The sequence below is a fragment of the Ovis aries genome, chromosome 20 (assembly GCF_016772045.2).
Source record: "Ovis aries strain OAR_USU_Benz2616 breed Rambouillet chromosome 20, ARS-UI_Ramb_v3.0, whole genome shotgun sequence".
NCBI lineage: Eukaryota > Metazoa > Chordata > Mammalia > Artiodactyla > Bovidae > Ovis > Ovis aries.
Window position 1 is genome coordinate 20,670,091 of NC_056073.1, and position 14,755 is coordinate 20,684,845.

The 14,755-nt window shown below is 42.9% G+C and overlaps 1 protein-coding gene across 5 annotated transcripts in view; it reads left to right on the forward strand.

Moving 5' to 3' along the window:
* The window catches only part of LOC101121719 (putative adhesion G protein-coupled receptor F2P), a 38,262-nt gene extending 23,898 nt beyond the window's left edge, over positions 1 to 14,364 (forward strand). For 3 of the 5 annotated variants that reach the window (XM_042236789.2, XM_042236788.2, XM_042236790.2), the window contains exons 7-10: positions 3,062 to 3,103; positions 5,024 to 5,083; positions 9,668 to 9,744; positions 10,922 to 14,364. In XM_042236789.2, coding sequence (XP_042092723.1) covers positions 3,062 to 3,103; positions 5,024 to 5,083; positions 9,668 to 9,715 — 150 coding nt within the window. In that variant the 3' untranslated portion in view covers positions 9,716 to 9,744; positions 10,922 to 14,364. The remainder of the gene's footprint in view (positions 1 to 3,061; positions 3,104 to 5,023; positions 5,084 to 9,667; positions 9,745 to 10,921) is intronic. The other 2 variants (XM_060403684.1, XM_042236791.2) reach the window with 1 other exon arrangement.
* Positions 14,365 to 14,755: the final 391 nt, after the last annotated feature.

Consider the following 14,755-nt stretch of genomic DNA (forward strand, 5'->3'; position numbering starts at 1 on the left):
TACACATGCAGGAGGTCAACAGGATGTAGGAGAAAGACCTTAAAGATTTCATGGTTCCTTCTCTGTGGAAGCATCTCCACGGATTTTAAAGCTCAAGCTGTGTGTGGGCTAAGTCCAACTGTTTGCGACCTCACACACTGTGGTCCCCCAGGCTCCTCTGTCAATGGGATTCTCGAGGCAAGAATACTGAGGTGGGTTGCCATTTCCTCCTCCAGGGGATCTTCTCAACCCAGGGATTGAACCTGCATCTCCTGTGGCTCCTGCATTGCAAGCGAATTCTTTACCGCTGAGCCACTGGGGAAGCCCCACCCTTTAGCTAGGGAAGTGTTGTTATGTAGTCAAGAGCTACCTTGACTGTTCATTTGTCAATCCATAACTTCTGACCCTTGTCTTCCTTCATATTTACTGAGAATAACTGGCTGGGTAGGAGGTTTGAGGACCCCCTCTAGCTGTTTTGGTGGGAGAAAAGTAAATGTTTCAGTCCATTTGGGCTGCTATGACAAAAAATACTATAGACTGGGTGGCTAATAAACAACAGGTATTTCTTTCTTATAGTTCTGGAGGCTGGGTAGTCCAAGATGGAGGCACATACAGATAGACTGAGTTATCTGGTGAGAGCCCACTTCCTGGTTTACAGATGGACAGTTTTGTTCTTGCCATAACCCTGCCTGGTGAAAGGGGCCAGGAGCTCCCTGGGACCTCTTTTATTTGGACCCTAAATCCCTTTCATGAGATTCTGCCCTCATGACTAATCACCTCTCAAAGGCCCCACCTCCGAATATCTTCACATTCAGCACTAGGATTTGACATATGAATTTTTGGAGGACACAAATATTCAGTCTACAGCAGTTAAAGCACGTACTTTAAAACCCTGGGAGAACATCTTGAGATTTACCTGCTCAAACTGTGCTTTTTCTAGTAAAGGAAATTCAAAGAAGCTGCTACCAGTGAATTCTTCTCACTCAGAGATAAAACTGTGACTAAAATCTTATCTGAATTTTTTGAAGGATATTTTTTCTAACTTTTCCCAAGGTGGCATGGACCAATGACAAGTGATCCTTGTGGAATGTTTTCCTGTTACATATTTATTGCTATACATGCAGGTTGTATAATAAAGCAATTAAATGCACACATGCACACACAGAAATACACAGAGACATAACTTTATTATTTCTTTTGTGCTGAGCATTATAATGTTCAGATACAAATATAATTAATCCAAACTCAAGAAATTAAAGATCTTTCAAAGAGAGAGCTTCGTCCTTTAGCCTTCAGGAAACAGACTAGAATTGTGGTTCCCTGATCTTTTAAAATTTAATTCCTGGGTAAAACTTGTGAAGATTTTGGATTAAAATGTATTCCTAGTACCAAAACCGGATTGGGATGTGTTTGGCCCAAGCATCTTTATATCTTGATACTTTATAACTGAATGGTTCACAAAATCAGTGACATTTTCTTAATAGACACAATGACAGATTTCAATGGTTGTCTTGTAGGTTAAGAGAAACAATAAAAAGAGTAATGTGATAGAATCATTCCATGCTTTGGAGCGCTTGACGGACTGGGTGAACAGGGAGGTGTATTTTAGCGTGTCTGGGGGAATAGCTGAGCTGGGCGGCCACGCACTGGTCCCTGTGAAGTCCTCTATCCTTCAGCCGTGTTTTTACAGATCATGATTGCAGGGGGTTTTATACTGTTTCTGCTGATGGTCACTTGGTTGTAACCAAGTGTAATGTTTATGGTGCCGTTTGTCTTAAATTATGTACATTAGCAGGCCTCAGCCTGGGTAAGGATCACATTTGATTATGAAATAGGAGCAGCTTAACAAGGACGCCTAAATCGAAGGTCATTATCTTACATCTCTTGTCTGGTGAGTCAAGACCTGAGTAACCTCATCTCCAAGAGAAATTTTGTCTAATGTATTTTGTTGTTGCCTTTCACATTTTTAAAGTTAAATCTCTGAACTTCCTTAGGTGAGAAATGGGACAAACACATTTCCTTCCTTCTTCCAGAGTGGTTTTGTGCAAAAAAAAAAAAAAAAAAAAAGTGGAAAACTCAAATGGACTATAATGATAGAACAGCCACTGTGTGACTCTAATGGGATCTATCTTTGTATGAATCATAAGAGATCTTGTTGTTGTTCAATCTCTAAGTCATGTCCAACTCTTTGCAACCCCTTGGACTACAGCACTCCAGGCTCTCCTGTCCTCTTTTATCTCCCGGAGTTTTCTCAAACTCATATTCATTGAGTCGGTGATGCCATTCAACTGTCTTATCCTCTGTCACTCCCTTCTCCTCCTGCCCTCAATCTTTCCAAGCATCAGGGTCTTTTCCAATGAATTGGTTCTTCGTGTCAGATAGCCGAAGTATTGATATGAGATAGGAGATATGAGAACTAATAAATTCTCTCTATAGTATAATATCTGGAGCACCCATTTCTGAACACCTATTAGTGTACTTAGAAACTCTAGAGTTTTTATGAGTATCCGTGGCCTTAATTTTTCTTCACAAGTTTTATAACAGTTTTTAGTTGTGGATGGGGGAAGGAGGTTGGAGGTATTCATAAAAGCTGAACACAGCTGCTTTTGTTATTTTCCGTGGAAGTTTCTTTCATTACTGATTGTTCAAGAACTGTGAGGTGGCCATGTATAGCCTGTCTCCTTGGACTTTCTTGGGCTATTATATTCTGATGAGATGCGCAACTCCTGATAAACATAAAACAGTTTATTTTGCCCAAATAAAAAATTCCTATAGTGTTCTTGCATGCCTCAGGGACCTCAGTCTGCTTAGTTTACTGTAGTATTCTAAGTGTCGAGAGCAGTGGCTGGTGCGTGAAAAATTCTATATCCATATTTGTTGAATGGATCAATCTAGGTGTTGCGACTTTAAAATGAGTAAGTCGAAGATTTAATAAAATGGTTTTTGTTTTTCTATTTAAGGATTTAATAAAATTATTTTTATTTACCTTCTACCACAATAAGAACTGATAATAAGTACTGGTATTTATTATTATCATTTTATTTTGTTTAATGGCTCTTCCTCCCTCTTCCATCTTTCTCAGGGCTTCTTCATCCTGGTGTTTGGAACAATCCTGGATCCGAAGGTACGATAAATTCTTCTAAATAAATAAATAAATTCTTCTGCTGTTTTCTGCATTATCAGTATTTGGCCCTGAAATGCTTACTTGTAAATACCACTTATTGGGAGTCTTTCACCTCAATCATTTGTGCAGACACTTGAACAGGACATCGAGGTCTCAACGATGCAAGTAATACTACCAGCTTTCAAGCTTTTATGGGGCTAAGCTCTTATAGTCATTAGCTCTCACCCTGAAAGCAATCCTGGTTATTCCTATTTTTAGTTCTACAGATGAGGAAATTGAAACTCAGAGTGATGCAGTAGCTTGCTCACAGTTTCTCAGAAACCCACTCTAGCTAGCTAAAGCAGAAAAAGTTATTACATCTCACAATAACATCTTTGGGAAGGTCTCTCTGTGGCTGGGAGGCATGGAGGCTATGCATAAAGAATAGTTTCTGATTCACAGCACAGATGACTCCACATGAGGCTCCCCTGCCCCTTCCCACTTTGCTGGGCACAGAGAGCACAGCTCGGCAGGGCAACATCAGAGAGTGTGTGCTAAGCTAGAGTTCCTGCTGCTGCAGCCCCTCCACGCTGCCTGGGGAGGATCACTGATACCTGCATCTTGCATTATCATGTCTGATTGGCTGAGCCCAGGTCACGTGGCTACATCTTAGCTGCAAGAGAGTCAAGTGAGGTCCTGGCTTCTACCTTAAAGAGCAGTGGACTTAAGGAAGGAAATTCTCCAAATACAGATGAGTGTGTGCAGGTGGTATGATGAAAATAAGTGGAAAAAAGGAACAAAACATCATAGTTATTCAGGCTTTTAAGATCACCCTCTTTCTATTTTATTACATTGCCTCTTGGACTGAGGAAAGCAAACCTTCTAAATCATAGATGCAAACACTCACACTGCAGGGCTTATTTTTTATTTTTAAAATTTTAAGTATATATTTATTGTACCATCAATGCTGTTTTACTCTTAAGTTAATCTGCAATGTCTGTAAAAGACATTTCACAGAGGTTCTTTTGTTTTCCCATGAGAATACAATACCAACCTAAAAGTAAAAGAGGTAAGGGTTAAGAAATGAGCCCTTTAATCCTGATATTTCTATGGAATAGCTGTGTGCTACTGGAGAGTCCTTAACTCATGAGCCTTAGATTCTTCAAATGGATCATAGACATAATAATGCTTTTCCTGCCTTCTGTGCTACTCCGTCACTTCAGTTGTATCTGATTTTGTGATCTTATGGACTGCAGTGCACCAGACTCCTCTGTCCTTGGAATTATCCAGGCAAGAATACTGGAGTGAGTTGCTGTGACCTCCTGCAGGGGCTCTTCCTGACCCAGGGATGGAACCCACATCTTCTCACTGCAATTGCATTGCAGGGGCATTCTTTAGCTACTGAGCCACCTGGGATGCCCTGCCTTCTCTGCTGCTGCTGCTGCTGCTGCTGCGTTGCTTCAGTTGTGTTCGACTCTGTGCAACCCCATAGACGGCAGCCCACCAGGCTCTGCTGTCCCTGGGATTCTCCAGGCAAGAACACTGGAGTGGGTTGCCATTTCCTTCTCCAATGCATGAAAATGAAAAGTGAAAGTGAAGTCACTGAGTCGTGTCCAACTCTCAGCGACCCCATGGACTGCAGCCCGCCAGGCTCCTCCGTCCATGGCTAGATTAGGGTAAAGAACAAATGCAGTTTTGCAAGTGAAACTGCATAAAAAGCACTTAAGGTTTTATGTAGTTATAGACCATATGATTACTTTTTAAGTGAATTGAATACCACAGCTAATATTTGTAGTCAAAGTATCAACAAGAGCAATATTACTGTTGGTCCCACCAACAGTACTTGCTGGAAACACACTCTCACAATAGTGTTTGCTGGTCTAAAGCATATGCATTAGTTCTTCATAATCTAATCCTTAATTGCTTTTGTTAACCCCCCAGATAAGAGATGCCTTAAAGGATCGAATAAACTCTGCACAATGGGTCTCCAGGATATCAGAGGTAAAGCCTTCACGTTCATTTTTGCATTTAAAAGTTTGATGAGGTAACAGCCACATTGGAGTTTCTGGCACCTGGAGTGTTGCTCAAAGCATCACCTAACACTTTTGTGGTATGGATTTTTCAGAAGAGCTTTGTGAGTGCCTCTGTGAGCTGTTCAGATTCTAGGTGGAGCACTGGGACCACAGCCACAGAGAGAAAGTAGACTTCAATGCATTAGAGGAGAGTGACAAGGCAGCAGGGCCTGGAGGGGTGACCCTCAAACTATGGAGCTGGAGAGCAGGTGATGAAACAGAGAAATAAGAGCAGATGGAAAGTCTTGGGTCCCCATGACAACTCACTCATTCACTGGGACTCTCATCAGTTGAACCATATTCAAGGTGTGACAATTCCAGAAGAACAAATTCTGACCCTACACAAAGATTTTCCTAATATCAATAGCTTGATGTTCAGGAGGGCTTGTTTCCATGGTTACTGGAGTTGTAAAAGGTAAGGGACCTGGAGGAGGCGTGGCAACCCTCTCCAGTATTCTTGCCTTAGAAATCCTATGGACAGAGAAACCTGGTGGGCTACCGTCCATGGGGTCCCAAAAAGAGTTGGACATGACTTAGAAATGAAACAACAATAGAGCTGATTAACAATATTGTGTTGGTTTCAGGTGGACAGCAAAGTTAATCAGTTATAGACACCAGTTTCAGTTCAGTCACTCAGTCATGTCTGACTCTTCGTGACCCCATGGAGGGCAGTACACCAGGCCTCCCTGTCCATCACCAACTCTCGGAGTTTACTCAAACTCAAGCCCATTGAGTCAGTGATGCCATCCAACCACCTCATCCTCTGTTGTCCCCTTCTCCTCCCACCTTTAATCTTTCCCAGCATCAGGGTCTTTACAAATGAGTCAGCTCTTGGCATCTGGTGGCCAAAGTATTGGAGTTTCAGCTTCAATGTCAGTCCTTCCAATGAAGTCAATTTCCTTTAGGATGGACTGCAGTCCAAGGGACTCTCAAGAGTCTTCTCCAACACCACAGTTCAAAAGAGTCAATTCTTCAGCTCTCAGCTTTCTTTATAGTCCAACTCTCACATCCACACATGACTACTGGAAAAACCATAGCTTTGACTAGACAGACCTTTGTTGGCAAAATAATGTCTCTGCCTGGTCTAACTCAATGAAACTATGAGCCATGCCGTGTAGGGACACCCAAGACAGATGGGTCATGGCAGAGAGTTCTGACAAAATGTGGTCCACTGGAGAAGGGAATGGCAAACCATTTCAGTACTCTTGCCTTGAGAACCCCATGAACAATATGAAAAGTTATAGATATAGATGTATTTATTCTTTTTTCAAATTGTTTCCCTATTTAGGTTATTACAAACTATTGAGCAGAGGGCCCTGTACTATACAGTATGTCCTTGTTGGTTATCTATTTTGAATATAGTAGTGTGTATCTGCAGAGAAGGCAATGGCAACCCACTCCAGTACTCTTGCCTGGAAAATCCCATGGATGAAGGAGCCTGGTAGGCTGCAGTCCATGCGGTCGCCAAGAGTCAGGCACGACTGAGCCACTTTACTTTCACTTTTCACTTTCATGCATTGGAGAAGGAAATGGCAACCCACTCCAGTGTTCTTGTCTGGAGAATCCCAGGGACGGGGGAGCCTGGTGGGCTGCCATCTATGGGGTCACACAGAGTCGGACACGACTGAAGCGACTTAGCAGCAGTAGCAGCAGCAGTGTGTATCTGTCAATTTCAAGCTTCCAATTTATCCCTCCCTCCCACCTTTCCCCTTTGGTAATCATAGTTTATGTTCTCTGTTTGTGAGTCTGTTTTGTAAATATGTCCATATGTATCATTTTAAGATTCTGCGTATAAGTGATATATGATATTTGTCTTTCTCTGCCTAACTTACTTCATGTAGTATGCTAATCTCCAGGTCCATCCACATTGTTGCAAATACCTTTCGCCTTACTCTTCCTGAAGCTTTGGTCTCCTTCCCAGTCCTTGGTCTGCATACCTGGAAGATGGCTGATACTTTTACATGCTTTCCAGCTGGAAAAAAAAAAAAAGCCATTTTTTTTTTTTACTGAGAAGAAACATTAATAGTTATCTAAAGCAATGATTTTCGATGTTGGCTGGATATCAGAAGTAACTGGGAAGTTTACAAAAAAATGTTCCTCCACCACTGCCATCCCCCAAGGTTTTAATTGGATTGTCTGTACTGTGACTTGGATTTGGGAAGATGCATAAGCTCCCTAGGTGGTTCTAGTGTAGTCAGGGTTGAGACACACTCATCTAAGCCTTCCTGAAGTATCTCAGCAATGTAAATGTTTGCCTCCAGCTGGCCTATCTGATGTATTCCCATCTCTTCCCTGGGGTCTGCCTGGATGCTCTCAGGAGAGAGGTCTGACTCTTCCAATCGCTTTCAGCTTAGTTTCACTCCTTTACGTGTGTCTGGTACTTATCCATTCGGCTACCATAGGGAAGCTCTGCTCTTTGGTGTTATAGAAAATAGTTATTTTCCCCCCTCCTTCTCTTTGTGTGTTTATATGCAAGGTAAGCCAGGATAATACCCAGAATTTCATTATTAGCTTGTTGATTGTCTGAATCAGTGGTTTTCCAGGCTGGCTGCACCTCAGAAACACCCAGAGAGCTTGTAAACAATACCACTGTCCAGGTTCCACTGAAGAAATTAAACTAGAAAGTCTTAGAATAGAGCTGAGTCATTATTATTATTTTTAAGCTCCCCGGTGATTCTAATGTACTCTTAGGGTTAGGAATCACTGGTCTGTTGAACTTCCCTGGTGGCCCAGTGGCTAAGACTCCACATTTCCAATGAAAGGGGCCTGTGTTTGATCCCTGGTTAGGGAACTAGATCCCACATGCTGCATTTAAGACCTGGCACAGCTAAATAAAATAATAATAAGTGTTGAAAAAAGAGAATCACTTTTCTGGGTCCTAGGCTAATTTGTTCTTACCGTTTTATGTCCTTCCTTCTCTCTGCCACCAGCTGTAGCCACTGTAAGTTGGTGTTTTAGCCCTACTCAGAGGAAGTACTCTTGCCTGGAATATCCCATGGATGGAGGAGCCGGGTGGGCTACAGTCCATGGGGTCACTAAGAGTCAGACATGACTGAGCGACTTCACGTTCCCTTTTCACTTTCATGCACTGGAGAAGGAGATGGCAACCCACTCCAGTGTTCTTGCCTGGAGAATCCCAGGGACGGGGGAGCCTGGTGGGCTGCCATCTATGGGGTCGCACAGAGTCGGACACGACTGAAGTGACTTAGCAGCGGCAGCAGCAGAAGAAGTATGCTATCACCTGTCTCCTCCTCTCCTGTCTGTAGGTCTCTGACTTCGGGGTCACCATATCCTACAGTCCAGATTTAAGTCTTTCTCCTTGGGCTACCTGTCTGGGGAGTGTCAGTCCCAGCCCCCCTAAACTGTAATAATAAACATACTTGTTTGCATTCACTTTATATCCTATGTGATGAATTAATCTATGTTCACGTAGTGATAATTCCACCAGCGAGATGATATTTCCAATCCACAACATGTACCTGAAGCACAAGGATAATTTAGACCCAGGTATATCGCAAGGTGGTGATGGTCCTGTTGAGAATGTCAGTAGCTGAGAAGGAGCTGTTTGAAAATAAGGTCATCTGTACCATTTTTTAGATTCCACATACGTGTATTCATATCTGACATTTGTTTTTCTCTTCCTGACTTACTTCACTCTGTGTGACAGCCTCTAGGGATATAGCTCAGGGAGCTCTCTACTCAGTGCTCTGTGATGACCGAAATGGGAAGGAAATTCAAAAAAGAGGGGATAGATACACGTGCAGTTGCTTCACTGTCTTCTACAGTAGAAGCTAATATAATATTGTAAAGCAATACTCCATTAAAAGTTAATTTAAAAAGTGGAGTTGTTTGAAGACTAGGGATTTCCTGTTTCACTCTCTCCCATGCCAGTCAACTGCCTTCTCCCCACCTCCATCTCAAACTAGAGGCTTCAGGAGAAGCATCCAAGCCATGGAGGAGGAGAATCTCTCATACTAGCCTATTTGCATGTTGTCAATGGCTCTGAAATAAAAAAGGACAGGGATGAGGTGAAGGCAAGAAATAAACTGCTGTCCATGCGCTTTAAAAAAAAATTGAGATGGAATCAATTTACAATATTATGTTAGTTTCAGGTGTACAACATAGTGATTTAATGTTTTTATAGATTACACTCCATTTAAAGTTATTACAAAATAATGGCTCTATTCCCCCATGCTGTACAGTATATCTTGGCAGCTTATTTATTTTATACCTAGTAGTTTGTGCCTCTTACCCCTCTCCCCACTGGTATCTACTAGTTTGTTCTCTATATCTGTGAGTTGGCTTCTTTTTCTGTTCACCGGTTTATTTTTCTTAGATTCCACATATAAGTGATAACATACAGTGTTTATCTTTGTCTGACATGTTTCACTAAACACAATACTGTGCTTAATGAAATAATTCTCCATGTGCTTTGAATAATTGTGATCATATTAATGACTGAATAATTGAACAGACTGCTGGTGACAAGTCCACTATCCTTTGTCTTCCTCAGAACGTCTCTTCTGATTTCTCTCATCACCCCACCAAAGTGCCACGCTAGTAAGCCAGGCTATACTCCTAACTTGGGAGGTGAGTACACACCACAGGGGACTCCATATACATGGCCTGTATGTGACATTTCTTGGGGGAAAAAAAAATCTCAATTGGATTCATTCTAATCAGAAATGATGTTTTCTTGATTGAAATGATTCTTCGCAGGCAATCTACTCTCACCTAGCTATGGTTGGAGATATATTCACACTTCTAATTCGTGGACGTCTGAAATTGTTACTGTCCCTGTAAAACAGTCAGGCTTGTCCTGCGGGAGTGCCTGTAAATCGGCCTGAGTCTTTGAGAGGGGAGTGAGCAGAGGGATCTGTGGTCCCAGCTGCTCTTTCTTCCCCTCCTTTTTATTCCCCATCCCCAGGACATCCTCCATTACATCAACAACATCCCCACATTTCCTACGGTCACCCTCTGTCTTCTCTAGTGTTAAAAGATCAAGGAATTATGATACACACTGTCTGTGGGAGGCCTTGGAGATAATGCAGAAGTCAGTTTTCATTTGCAGGAGGGTCAGAGACAGAGAGAAAGAAAGGGAAGGGAGGCACAGGGGGAGACAGACAGACAGGGACGCTTAGTGACATGAGATGGCAGCTCAGAGATGGAAGAGCAATCAGACATGTGCAGTCAGGACTTCCAATCCTCTGTCTCTGTGTCCCTCTAGATCTAGAGACAGAAGACCAGGCAGGGAGATGGAGACATCTACAGCAGGACCCCTACTTTCACAGTGAGACAGAGAGGTACAGAGAGAGGCTGAGGGATGCAGAGAGAGACATAGAGAAATACAGAAACAGAGAGAGCAACACACACACAGACTCACACAGACACATGTACAGTGCCAGAGAAAGAATTATAGAAAGAGCCTTCCTCCCTGATCCCAGTACATCAGGGCTCTAGTAGCCAGTGTGGCTGAGATCTTCTGCAGCAACCCAGGGCCTTGGTCAAAAGCGAGGTCTTTTCCAAGAGGAAAGGGAGTGGTCCAACTTGGAGACAGACATGTCCTGTAACAGCTTTTGCAGACAAGAGAGCAAAGCTGATTCCTGGATTCCCAAGGGACTTAAAGGGAAGCGAATCTTCATTTGCCAAGGGGGCTCTACCCAAAGGGGCTTCTTGTTCAAGAAAGAGTCAATCCGTGACAGTTGTCGTGATGCTTTTAGATGTTGCTGCTTGTATGTTAAAGATGTGATTGTCTGTTCTTGACCAGGTCATACATTTCAGGAGTGGCAGAGACCCCAGGAGAAACGTCCTGATTCGTGTCTTCTTGCCTCCGAAGAGTATGAAGGACGCCTCCCTCTTGGTGGTGCTGACAGAGGAGGGCATGAAGAGAGGATGGAAAGCCCCTCTGTCTAAGCTGTTCTGTGTTGCTGACGTTTTCCCCATCCACTGTCTACATATATATGCCATGCTGGGTATCCAACAGCGGACACCAGAACCTGGTCTTGCCAGGGTCTCCAGCCTCGTGTTGTTGGAATCAGGAAGAGAACTCTGGCTTGTCTTGGCAGTGGTGGCCAGGGATGTCACCCAGCTAGATTCTATAGGTGGCTAAGGGAGGGCCCTCATGCATAGTCACCAACATTGGGCCGATTCTAAGTAGGTCATTGTTCTTTGTACAAAAAGAATTCAAGGGCCAATATGTTCCACTCCTCCACATTTAAACTGATTGCATGGTCAGCCTAGCGTGGGCTTAGATACAACTTTTTTGGCCGTGAACCAAGCAAAAAGCATTGAGCTTTTGAACCAGAAAGGTGTTTAAGTTAAGGAGACTGAAGGCTGGAGTGATAAGTAACAGCTAATAGAGATTTGAGCCAGAGGTAAAAACCCAAGTCTGTTGGTTCCTAGCCCTGGACTTTCTCCTCAAGACTACGGAGCCACCGAGGGTCTCTGTCTACTCTGACTATGTAAGAGGTGCTTGCATGCTAAGTTGCTTCAGTGGTGTCTGACTCTTTGTCACCCTGTGGGATGTAGACTGCCAGGCCTCTCTGTCCATGGGCTTCTCCAGGCAAGAATACTGGAGAGGGTTTCCATGCCCTTCTCCAGGGGACCTTCAAGATCCAGGAATCAAACACATGTCTCCTGTCTCCTGCATTGGCAGGCGGGTTCTTCACCACTAGCGCCACCTGGGAAGCCCATGTAAGATGAACCCCCACCAACAATATGGTGTTTTGAAACCTGGGATGAGAAAGGAGAAATATTATATTTCAAGTAGAGAGCTACTGATTTTCTTACCTTGTATGTAAACAAATTCAACATTCAAATCAGGAGCCACCTGATAATAGAACAGTATTACAGATAAAAATCCTTCTGGGGAAAAAAAAAAAAAAAAAAAGGTCCTTTTTAAAGCAAGCACACAATCAGATGCAGAAGAAAAAAAAAAAAGTCATGGATAAAGGGCAAGCGGCAATGAGTAGCCCTTAGTTATCTCCCCATGAAGTCAGTACTGGGACTTTCCTGGTGGTCCAGTGGTTCAGAGTCCAAGCTCCTGATGCAGGGGGGCTGAAGTTTGATCCCTGGTCAGGGAACTAGATCCCACATGCTGCAACTAAGAGCACACATCCTGCAACTGAGACCCTGCCCAGCCAAATAAATAAATCAGTTTTTAAAGTTATATACAAAAGAAGCTGGTATTAATGATGTCACATTACAAATGGAAAAGGGCAACTCACTTTGTGAATCAGGGGTGTCATTTTTTTTATTTTAAACACAGAAAACTGTAGTAAAACTTTTTTATTCTCTCTCTCTCTCTTTTTTACTGTAGAAAATTTCCTCTAATTAGGAACGTTTAAGAAAGCAAAAATAAAATAATCAGAAGGTAGGAAAATATACCAACTGGGAGAATGAGTCATCTTCTAAGTGGTATTGTTCATCTTGGGACAACAATTGCACCCTTTGCAAATGAAGTCAGAAAGAAGCTTTAATTTGACATTTCCCAGTATCTCTGTAGGGTCTCTTCAAGGGAACAGAATGGAGCAGACACAGTTCTGGTTTTCCCAATGCAGAGATTTCCATATGAAGAAAGGTCACTTACCCCAAATCAACATATTGAAGGAAGGATGCAATGTCATGGAGCTAGATGGTTTTAGGATTTATAATTCTGAAAAAATCTTTAGAAAAGACTGAGTCCAAGTGCCTCCATTTGCAGATGGAAAGTCTGAACACAAGAGAGAGGGGTTGAGAGACAGAGAGAGGGAGAGACTGGCCTTTCATCTGTACTGTGTATTTGGCAACCACATGTCATGTGAAAGCACACTCTGCTCCCATGCACTCACTCCCTGAGAGAGGAGGTGCGAAAGAGTCTATTTTGGGGTTATTATTCATTAAGAAAGCCTCATGGAGGACTTCCCTGGTGGCCAGTGGTTAAGACTCAGCACTGCCAGTGCAGGGGATGAAGGTCAGACCCCTGGTAGGGAAACTAAGATCCTACTTGCTGCGTGGTGTGACCTAAAAAAAAAATTATTAAATAAAGGCTCATGGATGCTAACAGAGAAACCCCACTATCATTTGAGGATCCCTTGGTGAAGTCCACCCTCCCTCTTGCGGCCCACACTTCAGTCTGTCCCATCCTGAAAGGTGACAAAGAACTGCATGGATCAGGCTGACCGTGGAAGACCCAGGGTGGAGATACGTGGAACACCCTGTTCTCACCTCACCAAGGAAGTGACTTGGTCAGGTGGCTCAGGAGAAGCTGGTGCTAGTGGTGTCTAAGGCAGATTCTTGGGCAGAGCACTTAGTACTTGATACTCGTTGGCACAGTTATTTAAATTCCTGGGACTTAGGTTTTCCCAACCAGAAATTGAGAATAATGGAGCTTACCCTATAGGGCTAGTGGAAAGATTAAATGAACAAATGTAGATAAAATACTGAGAACAGTACTTGGCAAATAATAATTGGCCTTAAAATGTAAGCTGTTTGTATTAGAGTACCTATGAATTCATGTATGTGCAACGCACATACAGACAGCAAACAGCCATGACCTTTTGCATGAGTGTGGATGAGACACTCTCATAGGAGTTGGTTCACTGACATCTAATTTCTTCTCTTTTTTAAAAAAATATTTTTGGCCACGAAGCATGTGGGATCTCAGTTCTCTGATCAGGAATTGAACCTGTGCCGCCTGCTTCAGAAATGTGGACCACCAGGGAAGTCTTGGTTCACTGGCATCTAAATGAAAGTGTTGAGCATTGGATTCAGTTTCTTTCATCAGGGTGACCAGCCAGCAAAGTCTACTGAAGGATCTTTTCATTCAGTGTTTACAGAATTGTGTTACTTGGTATCCTGCCCTGGAAAGAGTATATTTCAGAGACTATACATGTATCCAGGGCTTTCTGTGTCTGAACTGTGCATCGCTTTTTGCCTTCCCTGTAAAGTCTTCCCTAATCAGTCCAACCAGAAGTGCTGATTCTCTCCACTGATTTCTTGCAATATGTATATCTGGGCCATTCACTGTTGAGTCAGTATTTATTGTGTAGTATTATTTACTCTTAGCCTTCTTGTGTGCATATATTTTCTTTCCCAGATAAGACCATAAGCCTTTGGAGACAGATTTACCCTTGTTACTCGATAAGTCACTTGTTTTGTATGTCCAAAGAGCAGAACGAGGTGCTTTGTACATAGAATGTTTAATAAAGTCCTCTGATTACACAACCAAAAGTTTGATGACACTGATTTTTCAGAATTTCCAAACGACACGGCACTTAACTATTGACCTAAATGGAATGACCTATTTCCACAGGCATCGTCTCCTTGAGCCTCCTGAGTACAACAGACATAACAAAACTCCTCTCACTTATTTCTTCTTCATGTCTACATCTCCCCTGGTAATAGTCAAATGAAAGTTTGCAACAGTCATATGGAGGAGCCAGGAAGGTAGGTTAATGGGAGGGGCTAGAAGTGGGAAGTGTGGGACCATTTGGGGGTGACAAGGACAATCCAACTGGCCACCCTGCCCCAAGTCAGACCAAGGGAAGTTTCCCACAGGCGAAATTCTCCATCTGAATTCCCCATGGCTGTGCACCAAGGTAGAGCCTCAGTAAGAACTCCT